Genomic DNA, 14,372 nt, shown 5'->3' with positions numbered 1-14,372 from the left:
CTCTCTCTCTCTCTCTCTCTCTCTCTCTCTCTCTCTCTCTCCCTCTCCCTCCCTTCCTCTCTCTCTCTTTCTCCCCCTCTCTCTCTCCCTCTCCCTCTCTCTGTCTCTCTGTCTCTCTGTCTCCCTCTCTCTCTCCCTCTCCCTCTCCCTCTCCCTCTCTCTCCCCACCAGGTAGATTCTAAGGCTTGGCAGCAAGTGTTCTTAACATCTTAGTGATCTCCAGCCCTAGTTTTAGCATTTTTGAGGAACCTCCAGGCCACTTCCCATGACTGATGAGCCGACTGACATCTGTACCCCAAGTGCACAGGGTTCCCCTTTCTCTACACCTCCTGCTCCCCACTCTCTTACTTGCATTCAAACTGTTCTACTCCCTTGTGTCACCAGGATTTTGTAAAAAAATAAATAAATAAATAAATAAATAAAGGCAAGTATCCACTTGCCTTTGTTTTGAGCCTCAGACTTATGATTGCTAGGATGAGAGGAGACACCGAGGAAGCTTTGGAATCTTGGTCTTAGCCCGTGGCTTGTCATCCATGAGGAGTGAGCATGTGCGGATAGACTGTGAGAGTCCCTGGTGACAGACAGGAACTAGGGATGGCTGCTGATGGGTTTCTGCACAAGATCCACACATGCCTAGCACAGTGTGCCTACATCTTCTTGAAGGAGGACCGTGGAACTGAGGGACCTGCCATATGTCTTTGAGGGCTTCTGATTCTAAAACCATCCCAAACTGATCAGGAAACATAATGTAACCCAATGAAAAGAGCCTCCCTGTTGACAGTCTCCCTTTAAGTGACTGCTACACTGAGGAGACACGGTTTTACCCATGATGGTGTGGGAAAGCCGTGTGGGCTTTTGGATTTCGCTGAGTCAGTTTGCTTTGGAGTGGGTGTTCATAAGCGGGAGAGAAGAACAATAGGTTCCCAGAGGCAATTGCTAGCCTAAGGCCGTGTCTTCATCTGCAAAACATATACTATTTTATTGAGGTATGATATTCAAACCAGAAAATGCACAGGCCATACATGATTAGGGATTTTTATAAAGGATTTTTAAAAGGACACATTTTAAGGAAATGGAGAGATAGTTTGGCTGAAACCCGAGTTTGATTCTCTGAATCCAGGCAGACCAGCTGGACGTGGTGGTGCATACTTGGCGGCAACAAGGAACAGTCTACTTGGCAAGCTCCAGGTCCGTGAGAGATGCTATCTCAAAAGACAAGATGCTTAAGAAGGAATGACGCCTAAAGTTGACCTTTGACCTCCTCACTCACATGCATACATATGCCTACATACATATACGTACATGCACCCAAAAGAGCATGTATGTGCACATGCACACACACAAAAGCTGAGGTAAAAATACACATAAGTTGAATTAGTTACCATGTCTAAGTATAGATTCACATGATTTTGCAGCCATCGCCAGCATTTATCCATAGACCTGGTTTCATCTTGTAAGTCTGCAGCCCCATCTTCATCAGGGAAGCTGTGAGTAGATAGTACGTGACTATAGACATGTAGAGGGAAAGTCTATTGTGAGAGAATGACCTGCAGGTTTACCTTGGCCTGACAGCAGCCATCTTGCACCGTGACTGCTCCTGAGTAGCTCTGGTTGGTCTCCAATCTCTCCCTTCCACGTGGCTTCCTAGCTTACAAACAAACAAAAACCATTAAGGTGATGATGAATGGGGGCTTTACTACTACCAGACTCTGGTGTCAGGCCTTCCTGTCTCTGATATTTGCTTGAGGTAAGGAAGGTGCTTTCTGGGTTGGTGGAGTCACTTTTGTCCTATGTCTTTCTGACAAAAGAGCACCTGGCCTTGCTGCTGGGTGAAAACCTCTTGTATCGCTAAGTGCCCAGTAGGTTTCACTCAGAGCAATCCTGAACCTCTTTTGTCTGGTCCCACTGTCATGTACAGCCACACATATGGGGCCAGATTGTTGTAGACCAAATAGTAATAAATAGAATATAGAAAAGTTGTCAGGTTCACAATGTGTTTACCACTCTAAGAATTTGGGGTCATAGCTTGATTACTCTCACTAATTCTTAGTGTTGATTCTATGTAGCCCGTGAGAAAGTACACCTTGGCCCATACAAAGAAAGTATGTATGTAAAGCTTATAAGAACAAATGGTCCTTAGGACTCCACCACTTTATTTTGGAGGGAAGATGGGATGGGCTTTAAAGAGAATTCTGTTCTGAGTGGCTATGATGGGAAATTTTCTAACTAAATTAAAGGTTAGCTGGCTTCCTTCTCTGCCCTTGGATCTGGGCTTGCCATCAGGAGGACAGCACAGGCTCCCTGGTTATAGGGTCTGCCTGGGCCGTCCACAGTGAGTCAGCACAGAGCCTTTGAGCTACCATCATTTCTGCCATCATTTACCTTAGGTAAGACTGTTTACTACCTGCAAATCAGGGCTGGATGCCCCATAAAGTTTTCTGTACCTCAATAATCCAACCTGGCAGGAATTTATTTTCTCTGGGACCTACTCACCCCCATTTCTATTCCTGTTTCCTCTTGTAAAAAAAATTATTATCTGGGTACAGTAGCATATGCCTTTGATCCCAGAACCCAGGAAGTAGAGACAACAGGATTTCTGTGAGTTGGGGACTAGCCTGGTCTGCATAAAGAGTTCCAGGACAGCCAGGGCTACACAGTGAGACCATGTCTCAAGAAGACAACAAAAACTTATTTACTTTTATTTCGTGTGTATGGGTGTTTTTACCAGCATGTACGCATGTGCACCAAGTGCATGCAGTGGACACAGGGAGCAGAAGAAGGTATTAGATTCCTCAGAACTGGAGTTACAGATGGCCATGAGCCACCAGTGGGTGCTGGGAATAGAACCCAGGTCCTTTGCAAGAGCAAGTGCTCTTAAGTGCTGAGCCATCTCTCCAGCCTTGTAGTCCTGTCTCCTTTGTGCGCAGTGTGCTTGGCAGTTTGATCTAAAAAAAGGAAACCCAGTTAGTTCTAAGTGAACCACACAAGAGTTGTGTTTTAAGCCTGGAGGGCACCGCCATGATAGCATAAAACAAAGTCTGGGCTTGACAATTCATATCATTTCCTTGTCTGTCCCGTCAGAGGCTTTGCATGAAAGCCCCTAATGCTTTCTGTTCATAGCGAAATCCAGCAGAGCCGTTTCTGGTGCTCCTCACTCTCCTGCTGGTGTTTGCCAGGTACTCTTCAAACTGCAGACACGGGGCAAACAGCCAGTGGAATCTCTGTACCCCACAGACTCTGGAGTCAGACTAACCAATAGCATCAGGCTCCAGTGAATTGCCAGAGCTGACAGCACTTCTTGGTGTGTGTGTGTGGAGGGGATGGAGGGAGGGAGAGAGAGGGAGAGGGAGAGAGAGAGAAAGGGAGGGAGGGAGGGAGGGAGAGAGGGAGGGAGGGAGGGAGGGAGGGAGAGAGAGAGAGAGAGAGAGAGAGAGAGAGAGAGAGAGAGAGAGAGCTCAAATCTTGTTATGTAATTCAGCTGTAAATAACTTTCTATCCTTCATAGGTCTCCTGAGTACTATGGGTACTCCTGTGACTATAGGTGTGGCTACTGTGTCCAGCACTTGCAAATTATGGTTAGCTCAGCCCTGACCTCCCTGCTTGCATGGGCAGGATGCCAGGCCCTATTCTGTTCTAAGGTGGGCACAGAAGGTGCCTGTTGGAATCCCGTGGCCTCATCTGGAGAAGGCATGCTGTCGTACATGAGTCAGCTCCAAGGGGCATTATCCCAAAGGCTGGATGGCTGAGCCTGGACATGGTTGTGGCCGTGAGAAATGTGCTTCTGAATTTGCAGGGCACCATCTTCTGCTGTCGACTGGCAGCCAGCCTTTTGCCAGATGAAGTGTGCTCCATTCTCGGCCAGTTCATCTGGGAGTAGTCTTTTTCTAGTTGTTTTAGCCTTTGCATCCAGTTTGCTAAAGAAAAACAAACAAACAAGCAGCAAACACAAAAAACAAGAAAGAAAGAAAAGTGTCAATTTAAAGTTTTGGGTTTTAAAAAAAATCATTTTTAAAAATTTTAATTATGTGTTGTAGGGGTGGAGGCAGGGTATATGTGCAAATAACTATAGATGCCTATGGAGGCCTTAGGTATCAGATCCCCTGGCGCTGGAGTTATGAGCTGTTGTAAACCTCCTGATATGGGCGCTGGGAACCAACTTTGGGTCTTCTGCAAGAGCAATATAAGTAAGCTCTTAGCTGCTGAGCCATCTCTCCAGCTCTAACAACTTAAAGCGTGTATCCCATTATTATTTTAAAAACGTCTAGAATTGAAATCTGCCTTTAGACTTAATTTACACGTACGCACGCTCATGTCTTGGCATGGTATAACACAGAGAACATGGGATCTGAATGCAGACCTTTTTGTTCCCGTGCAAGTGACTTGAAACCCCATGCTTAATTTCCCTACAGTGTAAATGTGACACCCACTTCTCTGGATGCAAGGGACAAACAATATGGTCTTGATAAAATATCTGATATAATGCAACTCAGTGGACAATATTCATTTAAAAATGAGCTCCCTTTTGCTCGAGAGAACAATGTGTGTAGGAGTAAGCTTGTTACTGTGGGACAGCTGGAAGTTGGGAGGTGACACAGGAGATGACTGGGGATTCCTCACCAGGAAGTGTGGTGAGGTAATTTTCAATGGCCTTCGGGATTTTTGCTTTAATGATAGATTACTCTTGAACAGATAAGGCATTCGTGATAATGCTCCATTCTGAAGAGTGTAGTGGTAGAAGTTCAAGTGCTCACAGAGCAGACGTTCATTTAGAGAACAGAGTGACTGCATGTACAGGACACCTCAGCGAGACTCCGTCTGTCTGTCTTGGAAGGTTCACTTCGTGGTTTTCTTGACACTGTCTGGAGAGGGGGAAAATCGCTTTTCTCTGCGAGTTAAAAGGTAGAACACTTTTTTATTTGTTTTTGTTTGTTTGTTTGTCTGAGAGAGGGTTTCTCTGTGTAGCCCTAGAACTGGCTGTCCTAGAACTCCCTCTGTAGACCAGGCTAGCCTCAAATTCACATAGACACAACCTGTCTCTGTAATGGGATTAAAGGGGCATGTGCTACCACCACCCAGGAAGAACAATTTTTTAAAAATTTCACCACCACCCCCAAAATGGTGTGGCCAGTGAGAATTCCAAAGGTCTCCAGTCCATAGGCACTGCTAAGAGGTGTTGAGAAAAAAGGGGGTTGGGGGGAGAAAGAGTCTGAAGTCTTGTGATGGTCAACGCAGGCCTGGGAATATCACTAGCCACATTTACAGAATCTGTTATAACCCAAGCTGTGTTCTATTTGAAGCCTATGCCTGGGGAAACTGGGGTAAGACATTTAACAAGGTAAGGATTGAGCTAACATGCAGGGCCCAACCAGTTTTTCTGACAACCACTTAGGCCATCTTGACTCTTTTTGCTTTGAGTGAATGTAGATTTTCCACTTTGCTTCTTAGTATAACATAGGACTTATTTCAGTCCGTTTTTGTTACTGTGGCAGTCTGGTTGATTTCAGACAGGACAGAGGAAGCTTGGCTCGGTAGCTCATGCCTGAAACCCCAGCCCTTAGAAGGCCAAAGCAGGATTGTCCAGAGTTTGAAGTCAGGGAGGACTCCGTAGTGAGTTCTGTGCATGCCTGGGCTCCAAAATGAGACATCCTATCCTGCTCACTACAAACAAATAAAAAACAAGAAAACTAGCAAACTCAGACCAAAGAGGATGAAGTGAGGGTTTCATCCAAGTCTGGCCATGAGCTGACTGTTCACCTGAGGCTACACGGTGTCACTAAACCTCAAATTTTTGTCCTAGGAGATGAGGAAGACTCATGTCAGGAATGAGTTCAGATGACATAGAAAGTCCATATGCTCAGTGTCCCCAAGGCTCCCTCTGCTGCTTAGAGAATGGGGACACTTGAATCGTGTCCAAACCTCAACAGATATGTGAGGAGAGTGGAGATGGGGCAGGGTGTCTATATATTAAAATCATATATAAAATAACAGCTTCTGGGCTGGAGAGATGGCTCAGAGGTTAAGAGCACTGACTGCTCTTCCAAAGGTCCTGAGTTCAAATTCCAGCAACAGCAACCACATGGTGGCTCACAACCACCCTTAATGAGATCTGACACCCTCTTCTGGGGTGTCTGAAGACAGCTACAGTATACTTACATATAATAAATAAATAAACCTTAAAAAAAAATAACAGCTTCTTAGTCTGTTAGCCACAGTTAAGTGTAAGCTGTATGTGAAGTACGTGTCTTGGGGTTGTGGACTGATACTGTTATTGTTTCCCATGGTGCTATAAGTAAGTGTATGAGTTTTAGAAAAACATTGTGTGGGAACCTCAAGTGCCTTCCTCAATTGCTCTCCACTGTATTTATTGAGGCAACATCTGTCTCTCTTCTTTGTCTCTCTCTGTCCCTTTGACTCTGTCTGTCTGTCTGTCTGTCTGTCTGTTTTTCTCTCTCTTTCAACCTGCAGCTTGCTGCTTCCCAGTGGTCTGGCTAGCCAACTCGCCCTAGGAATCCCCTGTCTCTGTCCCCAGAGAGCTGGAGTTACAGTCTGCCATGCCCACAAGACTTGTGTGTGGGTTCTGGGGATCTGAACTCCAGTCTTCAGGTTTGCATGACAACTCTTTGTCCCCTGAACCATCTCCTTACCCCAGCTTTCCTGTTTGTTAAAGTTTCTGTCTGCTGGAGTGGACTCAGCATCCAGGACTACATCTGTGGGCACCTAACTCGGGCTCTGCCTGGAACAACCACCTCCTGTAGGTTTCACTCAATGCGGGTGTTTTGAAATTCACATTCACTTAACTTACACATCCTGCCTTTGATTAAAGGTTTGGAAATACCTATGTCCCCAACTCTAACCCTACCACCCCAACAAAACTTGCCTCATGAAAGACGTCAGTTCCAAGAAGAGTTGCCACTCACTGTTACTTTCCAATGTCATTGGCAGTTTGGAAAGCCTTCCTACTTGGGTGTGGCCCACCCACACCCTCCACTAACCCAGAGGACCAGAAGTTAAATCTGTCATTGCTGGATGTAAAATGAAACTGTGTTCAGCGAAGAGTGAGTCACTCACATGTGACTTTAGAGACCCAAGAATATTCCAGAGTTAGAACAGAGTGCAAAAAAGTCCATGCCCGAAAAAGACTCAGGTTGCCTGTCCTGGGGTGTGGATCAGTCAGTGTCTGGAATCTGAGTGGAGGTCCCAGGGTTAAGTTGGGGTCTCATGGACAGCAGAGGTTCCTGCACAGAGATACTATGTTTACCAGAAGTTCAGCCCTCATGATAAATATGGCACCCGAGTCAGCATTCAACTTATTGCAGTGACACTGCATTGACAGGGACACAGTATGGCCACTAGTGAGGTTGTACACATTAACCCTTCCAGATGGCAACCTAGGAAATGAGAGAGATGTGTTCTTGACATCCCAATGTTTCCTTGTGAATCCACTGTGAATTATTTCTGTAGATGTATGTAATCTTCCACGAAGCAGGTGACTCACTGACAGCTGAGTTTCCTTCCTGAAACTGCGGTTCGTGTCAGTCTCATATGAACATTCTCTCAGTTGCTCTAAAACAGCACGTTTTCTTTTTCAGAAATGGTCTCAATGTGTAGCCCAGTCTGCCCTTGGATTTCCTTCCACCTCCCCCACCTGAGTGCTGAGATTACAGGTGTGCCCTTCCACATCTGGCTTAGACTACACTTTCAAAGCTCTCCTATGCCACACCCTTTATGCACGTGACGTTTGCACATGGTTAGGAAGTAGAGGTTGCTCCACACATGGCTCTGTATATCCCTTGGAGTTTCAGGTGATTCTGAAAGGATGGGCCACCTCCTGTTGTCACTTTTCATCTGGGACAGTCCTGATGCTTTTGTGGTCATTTAACTCCCCCAGAAATGTGTTTGCAATATTTCAAAGTAAAACCTGAGGCCTGATTGCTCATTATTTTTACCCTCTTTGTGAGAGCAAAGTTTTTAAAACTCCAATGTAATTTTTGAGCCATTGTAAATACAGTCCATAGTCCAATTTAGGGAATCCTAGGCAGGTCCTCAGGGAGAGAGGTCTAAGACATGCAGGAAGCTGAGGAAGCAGTCTGTGGCACACACTGAGCACCACTGGGCAAGGAGACTTTGTAGTGAAGTTTTGAGAGGCAGAATCCTCTGGGGGTGGGAAGATACCTGCAGAGATGTGATAGTTCTGGCTCAGAACTCGAGAGCAACCCATCACAGGGTGGAAGGCAGCCAGAGCCTGAGGCAGTGCATCTCTCAGAATCCGCAGTCAGGAAGCCGAGAGAGATGAACACTGGTACTCAGCTCACAGTCTCCTTTCCACTCATCCCAGGACCCCAGCCCAGGGGATGGAGCTGCCCACAGTTAGGATGAGGCCTCCCCCTCACTCAGTGCAGCCTGGAAACTCTCTCACAGGTGTGGCCAGTCATTTGCCTCCGAGATGACTCTAGATCCTGTTAAATTGACAGTTAGTGTTAAGCATCAAACTTCACTGTCTGCCGTTCTTCCTCCTTGTTATTCCCAAGAGCCAATGTGTCCATGCTAGCAGCCTGACACTGTTAGAAAGCAGGCTGGTGGACTAATTTAGCATGCATTAGCCACAGCCGTGAAATGGACTTAGAATGCATGCTCTCCACAGCTCCACATAAGCTGTCTGTCTGAGACTCTGTCCTTGTTTTCTATCTTAGTAAAGTATTTCTGGCTCCTTGAGCATCGAGTCCCAGGAAGTGTGGCTCTGGCACTCTCCCCACTTCTTGTGGAGTAGGAAGCAGTGGAAAGAGTCCTAGTCCAGGTCCTCCCCTTTGGAAGGTGTCCTCCTCCCCTCCCCCCTCACTTGTAGTCTCTTCCTAACTTAAGTGGTAGCAGCAGCCGCTGGGCATAAGTGGCGGGATCACCCTTTGGGAGGGAGGTTCTATGCTTCTGGATGCCTCGGGTGGTGTGGAGCAGGGCAGGTGGCCGGAGACTCTGCTCATGACTTTTGGTTTTGCCTTCATCTATATTTGTTTCATTCACCTTATTTTTTTTGTTTACTTTCAATTACATATTTATTTGTTTGTTTTGACCATTTGATGTGTTCATGTGGGGGGCACACAATGGGGGTAAGTGTGGAGGTCAGAAGCCACCTTTTGGGAATCCGTTCTTCCCTTTGGCCATATATGTCCCAGGGATCAACCTGAGGTCATGAGGCTTGGCAGCAAGCTCTTTCACCCACCAAGCCTTCTTGCTAGCACTCACTCGCCTTATTGTTAAATAATCATTGAAAAGTGTTCTTTCTAGGCTAGGGATATAGGTCAGCTGGTAGAGTGGTGCTTGACTAGCATTCGAGAAGCTCTGGGTTTAATCTCCACTACTTATAAATTAATCATGGTGGTGCATGCCTGTAATCCCAGCATGTCAGGGGCAGGAACATCAGAAGTTCAAAACCATCCCAAACTACGTATGGAATTTAAGGCCAGCCTGGGCTGAAAACCCTGAGTTTAGATAAAAGGAACATGTGGTCTCTTTGTGTCTTCCTGCAAGCAGGGGTTCAGCTTGGTGATGGGCGATAGGAGGATGACTGTCCCAGTTACCATGAAGCCAGGCAAGCTGATGCGGCTTTTCCTAGCCAGGGTTTAGTGCGAGCTGTCAGTGAGTCAGCAGTGGAGCCGCTGCGTTATTTGCTGTGTTCTATTGGTATTTACATGGAGAGAACAAGTGTCCATCAGGGTAATCAGGCCTCACGGTGGGTTCTCTGCAGTTCACTGACACGATGAATCTGTTCTCAGTGTCAGCAGGTTGCTGCACTCAAGCTTTTCTGAGGAAGGGGGTGCATTGGAAACTGAGGGCATATGTGAATTTGTGAGGGATCAATGACAGGAAGTCCCTCTACTCCTGTCATGTTACAGGGACAAAGCAGCATCTGAGGAATGAACAGAGTCCAATGCTGTGGGCCGTCAAGACACAGACAGACAGACATCTGCACATATGTATGCAGACCTACATGTAGACACATGCATGTACACAGATGCAGGTACACAATGCCCAACCCGTATGAATGCACACACAGGAGGTAGGTGCATGCACACATGAATGCCCACTCGAGCACGTGTGCACACACGCGGGGCTGTCTTACGTACCATAGTTTCCTGATTCGGATGGCTTATCTCTTCTCGCCCTGTTCTGACCCGCAGTAGTCTTTAACTCAGAACCTCTGTGTTCCGAGAGTCAGTAGCAGCACTTCACCCCAACAAGGCAACAGAACAGCTATAGTGTGTGCACTATACACACAGGAGCAATCAGGAAGCACGTTGTTGGCATAATAAACTCAACTGCTCAAATCTTTTCTTTAATGATTAGCCTGGTCCGGGAGCTCTGTCTCCTCCACAGGTGACCTTTTGACGAAATCATGTATGTTTCCTCTTGGCTCAGCTTCATGCAAACGTGGTACCCTGACTAACGATTAGTACCAGATCCCTGGTCACAGTAATTTATCTTCTGCTTTTTTTTTTCCCCCCACAGGAGCTTCTACTGGCGTGACTGAACTCTGAACGTGAGCTACAACCATGGTGAGTGCCTCACCCCACCTGGTACCAGTCACAGGCAGGCACAGGATGTGTACTTAGGCGGCTTAAACAAAACTCTGTTTGCTCAGCAGTGGGCAGGAAGACATGATAAGGCAGTATCTGTCTGTCTGTCTCTCACTGTCTCTGTCTCTGCCCCCCACTTTCTCTCTCTGCCTTTTTCTGACAGGATCTCTACATAGCCCTGTCTGTCCTGGAACTTGCCATGTAGACTATGTTAATGTCAAACTCAAAGAGCTCTGCCTACATCTGCCTCCCAAGTTCTAGGATTAAAGGCTTGCACCACCTAGCCTAGCTTTTTCTTTTTTCTTTTTTCTTTTCTTTTTTCTAATCACCATTTAAATTTATTTCAAAATGGTAGCTTGACCCTGAAAAAGAATTCACAGACTCTCTCACATTTCTGACATCATGAGAATATAGAAACAAGCGATTGTTTTCTCTCTGCAAAACATAACTTTCCATTTTGGTACATACATTTAGGCAAATTCAGGGGAAAGAATGTTCTACTGCCCAAAAGGAATCCCTCAGGACTGCCCCTCATCGGAGACTCCCCAAAATGGATGTTTTCTTTTTATTTGAGGGCAGGGGACACATGCCATTCGTGTAGAGGTTAGATGACAATTTTGTGGAATTAGTTCTCTCTTGTCTTTACATGGGTCCCGGGGATCAAACCCTGGTCATCATGCTTAGACGGCAAGAACCCTAGAACTTGCTGAGCCATCTTGAGCCAGCCCTAGAGGGGCGCTTCTTAGCAGTCCCCGCATGCCATCTGCCTCATTTACAGCTGTGTTCGGGTTTCCTTGGACTCAGTGATCTGGTCTTTGGCACAGACACAGACTTGGGTCCCTTTGAGAGTTCTGTGAAGTTCAGCATGAAGGTAGAAGCTCCTCTGGGCTGCCTTAGACTGGTCTTGTCTCCTCTTCTCACTCAGAGGTCCTGAGTAGGGAGAGGGCTGAGTCCAGAGTTTGGACTCTAACCTCTGCCTCTGAGCATTGCTCATCAGGGCACCTGTGTGGCTGCACCTTCCTGCTTTTCAGTGCCTGGCGCTATTCATCATCTTATACGCTGATCCTTCACATCTCTCTATCTTCCCTGTTACTGTGACAGCAATAACGTTTCCTCAGTTGTAGCGCAATCCTGCTTCTTGTGTTCACTAGTTCCTTTCTATGTGATTGTCTTCGTCGTCAGGGTTACTATTGCTGTGATAAACACCATGACCAAAGCAACACGGGGCGGTGGGGCAAGAGGTTATTTCATTCACAGTTCCATAGAGTTCATAATCAAAAGCAGTGAAGACAGGAACTCACACAGGGCAGGAACCTGGAGGCTAATGCAGTGGCCATGGAGGAGTGCTGCTCACTGCCTTGCTCCTCGTGGCTTGCAAAGCTTGCTATTTTATAGAACCCAGGACCACCAGCCCATGGATGGCGCCATCCACAATGGGCTGGGCTCCCCTCCAGCAATAATTAATTAAGAACATGCCTTGAAGCCTGATCTTATGAAGGCATTGTCTCAGTTGAGGCTTCCTCCTCTCTGATGACTCTAGCTTGTGTCACGTTAACATAAAAGTAGCCAGCATGGTGATGTTTGCTTTGTTGCCACAACAAGGCTTCCTGGCATGGATGGGCACTGCCCCTCCCACCATCCTTGAAGAGATAATTGTGCATTGTGCCCTAGAATTTAATCAATACAGACACTCATAAGACTCACAAGGGAAAAAAAGCTCCCATCCTTTCCTCCAGAACAAGAAAGAGTTGTGTAGGATGTTACCAGGTAAACGGAACCACCCTTGCAAACACCTCTATTGATTCCTCCTCGTCAGACGTTGATCTTCATCTTATAACAGTGGCATCAGCTATGCAGTTTAACTTGAACTTTGTGTCTGAGAACCATCCAGAAACTTTCTTTTTCTTTTTTTTTTTTTAAAAAAATATTTATTTATTTGTTACATGTAAGCACATTGTAGCTGTCTTCAGACACTCCAGAAGAGGGCATCAGATCTTGTTACAGATGGTTGTGAGCCACCATGTGGTTGCTGGGATTTGAACTCAGGACCTTCAGAAGAGCAGTTAGTGCTCTTACCCACTGAGCCATCTCACCAGCCCATAATTAGTAGCACCGTGTTTTTTTTTGTGTGTGTGTGTGTATTGTTTTGTTTGGTTTGGTTTGGTTTGGTTTTTGTTTTTCAAGACAAGGTTTCTCTGTGTAGCCCTGGCTGTCCTGGAACTCACTCTGTAGACCAGGCTGGCCTTGAACTCGGAAATCTGCCTGCCTCTGCCTCCCAAGCTCTGGGATCAAAGGTGTGCGCCACCACTGCCCACATCCAGAAACTTTCAATGCTGGAATTCCAAAGAACCTTAGGAAACACTGACTCAGAAACTGAGGTGCAGCTCAGTGGTAGAGCGCTTGCTGTATGTGAGGCCCTGTCCGCCTTCATTGCTACTTGGCCTGGGATCTCTGTCTCCCTATGAGGACACCAGCCCCATTGGGTCCAGGCTGACCCTACACTAGCACCTCTTCCTGACATCTCACATTTGCAATGGCCCCGTTCCACCTAAAGTCACACTCTGAGGTCCCAAGAGTTAGGACAGCAACAAATGCACAGGTGACAGTGCCTAAGTTGATGTCACAGCTCTCTACTGTTCTCAGTTGGGTATGCAAACCCACTGACTAAGTGCTCACATTGACTGTCATCTGAGTAGAGGAGGTCCATGTCGCATGGCAGCTGAGGACTGTTGTGGGATCTTGATCACAGGGGGCCTGGAAAGTGCAGAGTGGTCTGGCATACAGGATTCAAGTCAGGTTTGTGAGAGTGACTGTAGAGTATAAAGCTCCTGTCTTCCCTTAGGTAGCCTGTTCATGTCCTTATATCAGATAGAACCAGTATACATGTGAGAAATGGGAAATCTCTCCAGGGCATACAGATGCCATGGGCTGGAGACAAGCCTCTGGTCAGGTCTGCGGGCTCCTGTGCTGTGCTTCTGCTGTATATTAATAACTTATTAAGTGACAAAATACCAGAGAAAAGCCACTTCATGGATGAAGGCTTATCTAGCTTCAAGTCTGAGGGTATACCATGGCGGAGATTCATGGCAGGGAGAGTTTGTACTGCATCTGTGTCAGGAAGCAGAGGGGAGAGAGCTGGATGCAGGAGCTCAGCTTTCCTGTTCAGTCCAGGCAGCCGTGGGTGGTGCCTCTCACATTTAGGGTGGTCTTCTCATAGGCATCTCTGGAACTTTCTCTGTGACATGATTCTAGATCTTGTCAGCTGACAATATGACAATATCAACTATTATATTCTGTTGTAGCAGCTGCTGGCTCTGTCCTCCATTGTGGGGTTTCCTACATCTCCAAGGTGACTCCTCTCAATCATGCTTGATGGCCTGTCAGTATGTGCTCGATGCATCCAGTCTGAGAGAGCCAGGCCAGTTCCCAATTCTGCTGCCCTAGTGTTTCCTGTCTCCTTGGGTGTTTCAACAAGCTCATCCAGTGCTGTTGTACCATAAATGTGGTATTTTGGGTTGACCTCTAGACTTATCCCGTGGACCACTGCTCATGGGTACTTAGCATGGATGCCTAACGGAAAGCATTTTGAAAGGAGAACTTTTTAAATTTATTTTTTATTTTATGTTCATTTGGCTACATTGCATGTCTGTGGGAGGGTGTTAGAAACCCTGAAACGGGAGTTACAGACAGGTGTGATCCACCATGAAGGTGCTAAGAATTGAACTTAGGTCTTCTGGAAGCACATCCAGTACTCTTAACCACTGAGCCATCTCTCTAACCCTGAGAGTAGAACTTTTGATCTGC

At 46.5% G+C, this 14,372-nt stretch overlaps 1 protein-coding gene across 1 annotated transcript in view; it reads left to right on the top strand.

The window, feature by feature from the left end:
• Window positions 1–14,372, top strand: part of Anxa4 (annexin A4) — a 56,170-nt gene that overhangs the window by 14,381 nt on the left and 27,417 nt on the right. The window contains exon 2 of the mRNA XM_031382442.1: window positions 10,501–10,547. Coding sequence (XP_031238302.1) covers window positions 10,545–10,547 — 3 coding nt within the window. The 5' untranslated portion in view covers window positions 10,501–10,544. The remainder of the gene's footprint in view (window positions 1–10,500; window positions 10,548–14,372) is intronic.

This window comes from Mastomys coucha, unplaced genomic scaffold, assembly GCF_008632895.1.
Source record: "Mastomys coucha isolate ucsf_1 unplaced genomic scaffold, UCSF_Mcou_1 pScaffold20, whole genome shotgun sequence".
Lineage (NCBI taxonomy): Eukaryota > Metazoa > Chordata > Mammalia > Rodentia > Muridae > Mastomys > Mastomys coucha.
Note: the sequence above shows the minus strand (reverse complement) of the source record. Positions and strands in the feature narration are given on the sequence as shown.